The 11,751-nt window shown below is 39.9% G+C and overlaps 1 protein-coding gene across 1 annotated transcript in view; it reads right to left on the bottom strand.

Moving 5' to 3' along the window:
- Positions 1–3,538: 3,538 nt before the first annotated feature.
- MARCHF11 (membrane associated ring-CH-type finger 11) overlaps positions 3,539–11,751 on the bottom strand; it is a 100,968-nt gene continuing 92,755 nt past the window's right edge. Inside the window, exon 4 of the mRNA XM_045888244.1 lies at positions 3,539–4,019. Coding sequence (XP_045744200.1) covers positions 3,697–4,019 — 323 coding nt within the window. The 3' untranslated portion in view covers positions 3,539–3,696. The remainder of the gene's footprint in view (positions 4,020–11,751) is intronic.

The raw sequence follows: 11,751 nt of genomic DNA, 5'->3' as shown, positions 1-11,751 counted from the left end.
ACCTCTGTATAAAATGACACATAAGTTGTTAGATGATAGCTGATCTAATTCTGGATTAGCAAAGACACATTAATTTTGCTGTTTCACTCCATAAAGGAGGGTTGATCAGCACATCATCAAAAATAATAGGCTATGTTAACAGTGTGGGGGAAAAAAAAAAAAGGAAAAGAATAGTAGTTTTAGACCAAAACAGAAGCAACAGAGAGAGCTTGCTTTATTTTGGCATCTATTTAGTTAATGAAACATATAGAATAAAAAAAATTAATCATGTTTGAGAAAAATCAGATGATAATCTTTATCCTGGGAAGTGTCTAAGATATTTTCAATAAGAGACACTATCTTCTACTTCACAAGATTTACAATGTGCTTTCCTCTTCAGAGCTATGGGTTTTGCTGTCTTCTGGGAGAGGAAGGAAAGCCCATTCAATGCCCCCAATATTTTTACTGCAGTATCTAATTTATAGCAGTAGGCCTGTGTGTGATTGCTGCCTACTATTTCATTTTGTAGGATTTCTCCAAACTCCTTTGAGGGTATGACCACAATCCATTATATTTTAGCCCCATCTTGAGACTTTTGCCCATAGGTATGGGATTAGAGGACATTCCTGCCCCCCAAAATGACTTTGCCAAGTCTTACCACTTGCAGCTTGAACAGCATCTTCTCATGGTTCCCTGTGTTCAGTCCCAGCTAACTAGTCAACCCTGTAGAGATGGATCATGTGTCCGCTGCTCCCCAACATGAAATCTCTCATCATTACTGAAACATGCCTCTCTTTTACCCCCAAGGAGCTGTTCCCAGAATGTTCTTCTCCATTTGTTCCATTGGCAAACTTCTACTCATGCTTCAACACCCAAGTAATGCCGGTTCCTCAGTGATGCCTTCCCCAGCCACCCCAGGCACACCTGCTTCTCTGGCCTGCCACTTCCTTTTGCTTGCCTGTATCCCAACACATATGCTGCCGTGCAGCCTGGCCCCACAGACTCCCTGTGAACCTGTGTCACCCTGTGGCCCACTACTCACAGCATCTGGCACACAGGGGGTGCTCTGTAAATGTTTGTCCTTCAAGTGAGTGGTTGAAAAGAGACGGAGGACCTATAGGTCTAAGTTTTTATAATATTAGAAAATATTTTTAAAATAATTAAAATATTTCCAACTATTTCCTTACCATAAATGTTGTGATATTTAAGGCAGTCCAAGTTTGAATGACAGCATTTACTGCTGTTTATATCGTAACTCATATTGCGTGCTAAAATTTTAATTATTGTTAAGCAGTGAATTCAATTCTTTAGATGCATGCACCCTCCCCACCTGGAGTGTTTCTTTTGAGTTTCTGTGTAATCATTTCATGGATGGTACATTTTGTTGAGTGGTAATTCTGCCAGATCCTATTTCTACCTTGACTTGGTCACATGTGGGCATGTGACTATGTGCGGGTGTGTTAGTAGGTGGGGGCTGTGAAGGTGATGAGGGAAAATGGTGGGTGTAGACAAAATGTACATACAAAAGGCAAGGTGCTGGAAAACAGGGGATCCTAGGGGCACATATTCCTCCCAGGTTGGCAAACCCACTCTGTACTCTCATAGCGACCTCTCCACCTCCTGCACCCCACCTGACACTACAGAGAGGGGTTTCTCATCCTTTACCCTTTTTGTTTCTAGTGAGTTGATGTGAATACAAGGATGTACACTAATTAGAAGGGCAGACTTGCTAAATACAGAGCAATGATCATCTAGTCTGTGTCTAAGTCTCTTTGTCCAGTATTTATAATGAGATGCTCTGAACAGTACCTACAATTATTCTCCATTAAACGTGCTGTTGTTGATGACTCCTCTTGGTGACTGAACAGTCCAGGACAAACATGAACACTTGTGGGGTACAAATAATGGATTGCTTCTTTGACAGCAGATTGACATTCCTGGTGTCTCTATTACATGATCTGCTCCGATCCCATTCTGAGAGACAGAGACCGGATTTATACCCAGTGCCTCACCCAGGATTGCGCTCATTAATATAGATGAAAACAAATGACATCTAGGGGCTCCTAGGTGGCTCAGTAGGTTCAGCGTCTGGCTCTTGGTTTCGACTTAGGTCATGATCTCATGGGTCATGGGATAGAGCCCTGCATTGGGCTCTGTTGGGCTCTGGGCTCAGTGGGAAGTCTGCTTGAAGATTCTCTCTCTGCCCCTCCCCCATTCATGCATTCTCTCTCTCTCTAAAATAAAACTTTAAAAACAAAAACAACATATAGAATGAGCATGTGTAACACTCTCGCTTCCTACATCTGCCCCTAAACAGTAGTTGTTTTCCTTCTTCTGTGACCTCTGGACTCCTTCCCATTTTTGCAAATGATCACATCCTTAACTCCTTTGTGACAGTTGTTTAACTGGGAAAATATTATTTCAAGTACTGGTGGGATTCGCTATGTTGGAATCACAGTGCTACCTATTCACATTAACTATTCTGTTTTCATCATTCAGAGGTCATTTTTAGAAAATAGAATGTAAAGCATTTTATTTCATATGCTTTAAAATCTAATCACCAATTACTTCAAATGACTTACATGTTCAACTCATGTTTCTAAGGAAAGCATGACTGCCTGCCTCTTCATTTGTTCTGTCATTGCTCATTAAACTGTGCCATTTCCCTCCATTAGGAGGATTAAAAGGTGGAAAATCTCCAGGTGTCACTAGTTAGGAAACTATTCCTGGGGAATCAATAGCCTCATTTTTCTTTTGCTCCTTCCATTTAAAAAATACTTATCTAGTGAAAGAGAAACATTTCTCGCTGCTGGTGAATATATTTCCCAGGACTTCATTAAACCAAGTAATAGGATCAGTGTTTAAATGATTAAGTAGATACATAAGCTTTTACAAAAAAGAAAATCTAATTAAGATAGGGCTCACAGAAATCAAGACACTAATAATTAACCCAAATGACTACATAGGTCTATAAGAGGGTTATGCAAACGTGAGGCCGTATTAATATACACAAGCAATGATGCAACGTTTTGGTAGTTTGGGGGCTAGAAGTATGCAGTGTGCCCTGCCTACTTGTATGTAATACAAGTATGTCATACATACTGGAATAAAACTACTTTTTTCCACTCGTCTTTAACTTTTAATAAACTCTCTGTACTGTTTCAGAAGCTAGAAAACAGGCCAACATTCCTAGAGCTTGCATTCCCGGTGACAGATTGTTTCAACCCAGCAAAAAAGTCCCGCTCACATTTGCCAATAAGCACGAGGCACACAGAGGACCAGTACACAGCGCTGCATTGCCAGGGGGCACTTTGGCATCTGCCCACAGCATTCTAAACTCTTTCCCATTCGTAACATGCCTGAAAAACTACACATGGAGCAAAAAGTTTGATAAAAATATATTTAAAACAAGCAAGAAAAAATAGTTTCAGCCTTAAGGATAACTTTCATCATTCTTTTAACCAAGTAGAGTTAAATTATACGTAAAATGATTTCAAGTACCAACTTATAAAAGATGTGATAAATCAAAAACAAAGAACCAGAGAACTTTTTTTTTTTTCAGAAAAATGTATTTGCAATTCAAATGTTCATATAAAAAGCATAAATTTTAAAAAGTTCATAGATGTGTGTTTTTAGAAGTGCTATGGTTTCCCCGTTCATTGCAATTACATTCCAAAATGTGCAGGGTGGTCTACCCCACGCTGCCTTACACTTGGGTCACACAGAAGTCACTCTCATCACAACCTCCCCTGAGCTGTTATCTTCTGACAGATCTTCGTGGGGCCTCATCCGATTGAAAAGATGCAATAACACGTAGCCACACTGAAACCTCGGGGAAGTTAACTGCGTTGGGTGGACCAAGTTCCTGTTCCGCAGAGCTGTCAATGGCAACCATAAAGTCCTGCTTGTGGAAGACTCTCCCCGGCTACTTTCTTCGATGTCTGTGGCTTTATCATAATTTAGTACATCCCAGTGTAAGTTAACAGCTCGCCAGCGCTTAAATACTCTGTAAACTGCAGCTCCTTCATGGACAATGAGACCTAAAATTCAAGGAAAAATAAAAAAAGGCCGGTCATAATCAAAAAAGTTAAGAATGTTATTTGTATACAAGTAAGGGATTGAAAAAAAATAGTCAATTCTCTGTTACTCGTCATCGTCAAAAAACATGGTATCCTGACTTCTCAAATATTATGGCTAGTGGTAAGCTACTTTCCAGATTACACAGGAATAATCAATATGCAAAGAATAAGAATACACTAACATGCACAAAGCAAAGTTCTCATGAATATAATTAACTTGCCCCATCACGGCTGAGAACATACCTTGGGCACTTACATTGCCTTAAGAGAATCATTAGGTTTATTGATTCTTTCATCATCTCTGAGTGCCCACCATGGGCCACGCAATGTATTGGGGAATTTGGTCTCAACTGGTAACTTAGTTTAGGAAAGAGACAGATATTAAAATCATTACCATCTTCCCAGTTCCTAAAACAATGTCTGACACATAGGAGGTATGATACACCTTTTTCTTACTTTTACTCTCTTCAACAATCCAACAAAAATGTATTTAGCACCCACTTGAGTTTCATGTATATTACCTCATTGAGTTTTCATTATGAACACATCCAGCATTTTACAAACAAGGAAGGAGCTCAAGAGCAGACAACTAGTAGCGGGGGAGGAGGGTTTCAGACCCAGGCAGGCTGGCTCCAGAGTCCTTGTTCTTTGCTGCTATACAGTAAATTGAATGATTACACATTTCTGAGACAGACTCTCGGGAAAATAAACAAGGTAATGCAAGAACCTCAGGGACCATAAACTGGCAGTGTGTAACTAGGATACATGGCTCCATCTCTACCATCCAGCCCAGATCCCGCCACACCCTGCATTTTTCACACAGTTACATTTCAGCATGTGGTCCAAGAGCTTTTGAATTGGTGACTGCTCACAAAAAGAAATTCCTTGGGGGAGGCCCCCTTCATTTGAGAAGTGAGAAGAAACTCTTCTCCTTCAGGAGGCTGAAATTCCATTGAAAGTCGGTAGAGAGATCAATAAGAGTCTTTTTTTAGATGGAATATGGTTTCAGCTCAAGTCGTGATCTCAGGGTCGTGAGATTGAGCCCTGCGTCAGGCTCTGTGCTTGGGCGGGGTGGGGGGGATCTGCTTAAGATTCTCTCTTGCCCTCTCCCTATGCCCCTACCCCCCTTCTCTCTCTCTCTCTCAAATAAATAAATCTTTAAAAAAAATGTTTATTATGTAGTTGTTCATATTTGAGGGGGAAAATCCCAAACAATCTTAAAGTGCATTCTGAGAAGAATGGATAAACTGCATTATGTGGATCAATGATCACAGCAACACAATTGAAGGGAACAAAGTCACATGCACTAAGATGGATAAATCTTAAAAGAGCAGAAATCTCAAAGCCACATTAAAAAAAAAAAGTTTCAGAAAGAAATGATTGGGGTAAGTCATTATTAATTAAAAAGTCAATAGTGTGGGCGCCTGGGTGGCTCAGTTGGTTAAGCGACTGCCTTCGGCTCAGGTCATGGTCCCGGGGTCCTGGGATCGAGCCCCGCATCGGGCTCCCTGCTCTGCGGAAGCCTGCTTCTCCCTCTCCCACTCCCCCTGCTTGTGTTCCTGCTCTCGCTGTCTCTGTCTCTGTCAAATAAATAAATAAAATCTTAAAAAAAAAAAAAAGTCAATAGTGGATCTATGTAAAAAGTATAAAAACATGCATAAAAATAATAACCATGAAAGGCATGATAGTGGGGAGCAAAGAAAAGAAACAAGATCCAGGAGAGGCTTCAAAGAGGCCATTGGACTGTATCTCTGATGTCACATTTTTTTATGCTGGCGGTGAAGATGTGGCTGTTCAATATATTCTGCATACTTTTTTTGTGCCTGAATAATTCCTATGTTAAAAAATTACAGAGAATTAGGAAAATTTACCTAAGATGTATTGAGGCATAGCAACTCAGGGAGTGGAGACAAGTAGGGAGGTTACCACGTTGCATGTGGAGAGCAGAACGGAAACAGTAATGAGAATATAGAGGGACAAAGCAATACACTTGTCAGATTTAAAAAAAAATTGACAGAAATAGAAATGCACGAGGCAGAAAGAATCAGTCTCATATTTTTTTTTTTAAAGATTTATTTATTCATTTGAGAGAGCGAGAATGAGAGAGAGTACATGAGAGGGGGGAGGGTTAGAGGGAGAAGCAGGCTCCTCGCCAAGCAGGGAGCCCGATGCGGGACTCGATCCCGGGACTCCAGGACCATGACCTGAGCCGAAGGCAGTTGCTCAACCAACTGAGCCACCCAGGCGCCCCCCAAAATTGACAGAAATAGAAATGCAAGAGGCAGGAAGAATCAGTCTCATATTTTTAAGGCTGCATGAAGGGGTGATTGAAAGGATGATAGTTACCTTCCCATAGGCACAATGAGTAAGGGTTTTGAACATGGTTTTGTTGGGAGGATTACTTCATTTTTTTGTCAGCTAAAACAATGGCAGGTAGGTGATGGAGATACCAGTTTTTTAGAAGTCACAACTACCTAATACCAGAATTTAAGTTTTATATCACTCCCTTCCCAGGGGATAAACTTCTGACACTTGTGACCTAAAAGCATTCCAAGGATGTGAACATAGGCCACTAAAACATGCATGTGGTCCAATAAATAAAAATAGATAATAATTGTGGAACACCACCAAATAATGAGAAGGAATGTAAACTTCTGTTAATCATAGCAAATGCAATGTTGATTGTTTTGATCAACTTCATTTTCCTAAGGAATAATTGACACAACTGATCAGACATTTTTGGGAAATGGCCAAAATAAGTAAAAACTACCAGATTTTAATTGATGATTCTATTATTAGCCTTCCGAAATCTCTGTGGGCCATGATTTAACTTTTCTGGCTCTATTTTTCCTATTAAAACACAATCAGAGTACCTAATCCATACGTTCAGCAAGATAGTATAAAGATAAATTGAAATTCATCAATTAGAAAGCACTCAAATTTCCTCGAGATGGTGGTTCTATAAGCACAGAACATTATTATTAATTAAAAAGTCAATAGTGAATCCATGTGGTGAGAAACATTCATTCACACTAATCACAAAACCATTACAGCTCGCAACAGGTTCATTCTGGAGAAGTGCAGTGATGGGGGATGGCTTCACCCCAGGAAACCACTCATTTCACAGGATCGTATTCTTTTTTTTATCCATTTCCTTTAAGAGGCCAGAAATCAGATCATTTGCTAGAGCTTAAAGTCACTTTCTGGGAATACATTCCTGGTAGCCCTTTTCTAAATACATAAATCTACCCAATGTGCACAAATAAATCCCACAGGTCTTTATAGTACATTTTGAACGGAATTTAGAGAGAGAGCTACTTGAAGTTTTCATAGAGACAGAGTCCTCTTGAATTTCCAGCTCCATGTGCTGCTTAATTGCATTTCAAGTTACGAATGATGCTTAGATTTTTATTCCCAGGAGCGTTCAGAATTACTCCTTGCCCTTTAGAAGCTTAAATTTTCCCGAAATAAGAGAATGCCACTCCACCCCAACGTTGTCCTCTGGAAGGTGCATTTTCCCCTTTCTTCTCTAAATCTTCTAGAATCGTAGCAAATGCCTTTTGTACTTGAGGTAATGAGAACATATGGCTACACCCATCACTGAAATCCAAGAGTAAGGATTCATTTGACTTTAGCCCACATGCTGAAAATCCAACAATTAAAAATCATACTGCCATACTTTCTTACTGATGATCTTTTCTCCTCTTGTTTCACAACTGATAAGCTCACTTCCTCCAGTGGCTTCACTCTCTGAGTAACACCTCAAATTAAGCATTAAGTGAATTTGTCGCCTTGACATTTCAGGGCATATAAGAACAGGCTTAGATTTATTCTGAGATTTATTTTTTTCATCTGAGTCACTAGACCTGAGAGGAAAAGCAATGATAATTTCTATAAAATGTAAATATTAAAGGATACTTTTAGGATACTTGCTACATTATTAATTGCATGGGTGTCAACAAGGTATGATTCATAGGAATTTGGGGTTTTGAGAGTTCAGTAAGTATGTGTGTATATGTATGTGTGGTTGGCTGCTTTTTATCATTTCCCTGCTTTTTATCATTTAACATTTAACTGGAGCATCCCCTTATTGATGTGCAAAGGAACATTTTTGTTAGGGAACAATCTTCTTAAAAAAGAGCAAGTTTAAACGTTTCTGGTTTCACTGAAATAAAAGCACAGTGTTCATGTATAGGCAAAATATATCCCAAATTTGTAAGTGATGTGTTGGTTGAAATTCTTATATGATCGCAGAAAAGGAATTAATTACCCAAAGAAATGATGGGGGAGATTATCAAGGTACAGATGCTCACAAGTGTGTATACACACACATGCCACTTGTCCATGTCTATTTCAATACAAACAAATGATGTGTTAAAATGAACAGAGACCTGTAAAATTTAGAGTCAAATACAAACAAATTTCGATATTAACAACCAAACTACTGATCAAATAATTTCATTTCTTGTGTTACCAGTCTCAGCTCTTGTTCAAATAGATTTGGCTGTTTTTCAAAACTTAAATTTTTATCAAGGTTCTATTTTGTGCCAAGCACTGCACTAAGTGGTTTATCTGCATGATTTTCACTTAATCTTGACAGAGACTCTACAAATAGATACCATGATTGAACAATTTCATGGTTGAGGAAACTGAGACATGGAGAGATTTAATAACTGCCCAACATCATGAAGCTATAAGAATAAGACTACAGATTGGAGCTCAAATGTGTCTACTTATAAACCTTGAGTACTACAGTTGTATTCACGTTAAATTTTCAATGGTAAGGCAGTTTCTCCTAGTCATAGAATTAAGACCAACTAAAAGAGTCCTTGCTATGGACTGAATGTTTGTCTCTCCAAAATTCATATGTTGAAGCCCTAATCCCTAACGTGATGGTGTTTGGAGGTGGGACCTTTGGGAGGGTAATTAGGGCTACTTTAAGTCATGAGGGGGAGGCTCTCATGATAGGATTAATGCCTTTATATAAAGTGGAAGAGACACCAAGGAAAGGCCATGTGAGGGCACATGAGAATGACAACCATCCACAAACCAAAATGAGAGACCCAACTAGACTGAACATGCTGGCACCCTGACCTTGGACTTCCCAGCCTCCAGAACTGTAAAAAATATATGTCCTTTGTTTAAGCCACCCAATCTGTGGTATTTTGCTGTAGAGGCTCGAACAGATGAAGACAGACCATGTAGATCTACATCACCCTCATTTAAAAGATGAGTAAATTAAGCCCTGGAGACTGTGATTTGGGCAAAGTTAGATCATTAGCTGCCATTTTTAATATCCTTGTGTGTCACTGACACTATCATATCTCTAAGAGGCCCAGTGAAACAGCCCCTTCCTCCTCGCCCTGCCCACAAAAAGAAAGTTGTTGAAGGCAACACTACAAGTGGTGAGAGCCTCATCCGGGGAGCTGCACCCACCCTGAGCTTTCCCAAGAAGTGCAAGGTCCACAAAGGAATAAAGACTGAAGCCCTGTGTGCTGTTCAATCCAAACGACCTTTGGGAGAGCTAAAGAACTTGCAACGCACAGCAGATATTTGGCTAGAAAAGGCTCTTGACTGTGAAAATGTACAAGATTTCAAGATTAAATTTCACCCCTGTCCATTGTCAAGAGTTCTTTCTGTCTCTCTCCCTCTCTCCCCACCCTGCTCAGTGAAATTTACACACATTCTATAAAATACAACCGATGTCATTCAGAGAAGTCAATGTGCACCAGAAGCAGAACAGGGACTTTGGGTCCCATTTAATCCCACTTAAGAACAGTTTAGAGTCAATCTCAGGAAGTGGACCCATTTTTGACTCCTTAATTTCTATTACTTGAAGACCAGAGCATGGTTGTTCAACGAGTATTAACTAAATAAGACTGTGGTCCAAGATACCCTTTGTAGTATGAGCTTTGCTAGAGTGTCATAAAATGCATTAATCTTCCTGGCGTATTTTCCCAACCTACCCCAAATTTAAATGCTCATGGACGATGTGACAGTAGAGGTAAACACTTTAAAAGTCACTCCCCCATGGGCCATCTGGGTGGCTGTTGGTTAAGCGTCTGCCTTCGGCTCAGGTCATGACCCTGGGATCAAGCCCCACATTGGGCTCCCTGCTGAGTGGGGAGCTGGCTTCTCCCTCTCCCTCTGCTCCTCCCCCTGCTTGTTCTCTCTTTTTTTCAAATAAATAAAATCTTTTTTAAAAAAAGCCACTACTCTATTGTTGAATCTTGTTAATATGAACCTTGAAGAAATAAACATGAGTGATTCCTTCTTTGTATACTGAATGCTTTTTGTTGAACTGAACTATATGTGGAGCTTAGAGAAAAAAAATGCAAAAATATAAAACTTACAGAGATGAAAACTGAAAGACAATATAATATATACCGTTGCCGAAGTCACTAGACTCACAAGACAAAGCCATCATAAATTGATATCTCAAAAGTCAGGTCTCTGGGAACTACATGCCCTGATTATATACGGGGATTTTTGTGAAAATGTAACTTCCAGTGTTGCCCGTATCAGAACAAATAAGGTAAAGAAATATCCCACATAAAATGCACTTATGTCTATAAAAGATGAGTTGATTTTTCCATTGTTGAATATAAATTATATATATATACATATATATATGTATTAATTCACAGGTTTGAGAATGGCAGGCTAATCATGAGAGCATAAAGTTCAGGGGCTCAAACACTCAAACTATTGGTAAGAAAATCTTTTGTGCAAGAAATGTAATAAGAGTAAGAATTATTCACGAACTTCCCACAGCACAGAAGCCCTTGCAACACAACAAGAGGCTGGCTAATTTCCAAATACTGATGATCTGACCCACCCAGCCCCAAAGTAGAGTACATAACAGTACACATGAAGAAAAGATTATTACAAATAGTGAAGACCCTAAGTGACTGTTTCTCTGAGAGTACACAGAAGAAAATTCACAGTGTCTGTCTTATGACCCTGCCACTCTCTCCGTCCTCCCGTCTGCTCAGTGAAGTCCACAGTCATCAGCCTGGATGCAAAGAGCACACAGGTGCTGGATCTTCCATATTGATGACGTCACTGCCTGGCGACTGAACAAGATGGCAAAACCGAAATTTTTTTTTTTTAAAGATTTTATTTATTTATTTGAGACAGAGAGAATGAGAGACAGAGAGCACATGAGAGGGGGGAGGGCCAGAGGGAGAAGCAGGCTCCCCGCGGAGCAGGGAGCCTGATGCGGGACTCGATCCCGGGACTCCAAGGATCATGACCTGAGCCGAAGGCAGTCGCTTAACCAACTGAGCCACCCAGGCGCCCGGCAAAACCGAATTTTAATAAGGAGTATAATCGTTTACTAACTGGCAGGGAGGGAAGCACACTCTTTTCCAAAAAGTCCTGACATAGGTTGAATTTGCTGACTGTTCCCCAAGTCAAATAAGCTAAAACCTTGGAATCACCTAGACTCCTCTATCCTCTTGCACTAAATTCTGCTAATTTTATCTTCTTAGCAAATCTGTGATAAACCCGTAAGATAGAGACTTCTCCGGAATGATCACTCTCCTATAGTTCCACAATGAACTATTATTAAACAGGCTTCAAGATCCAAATTCTCTCATAGTTTCTTCTCTGACCCACTCAAAATTAGTCCCTCTCTCCTACCTTCCACCTCACCAGAAGGAAATGCCTGCACTATTTTCCTTATTACCTG

The sequence above is a fragment of the Mirounga angustirostris genome, unplaced genomic scaffold (genome assembly GCF_029215605.1).
Source record: "Mirounga angustirostris isolate CCGP_5_RB_7025 unplaced genomic scaffold, mMirAng1.0.hap1 SCAF_7, whole genome shotgun sequence".
NCBI lineage: Eukaryota > Metazoa > Chordata > Mammalia > Carnivora > Phocidae > Mirounga > Mirounga angustirostris.
This window is presented reverse-complemented; position numbering and strand designations above follow the sequence as displayed.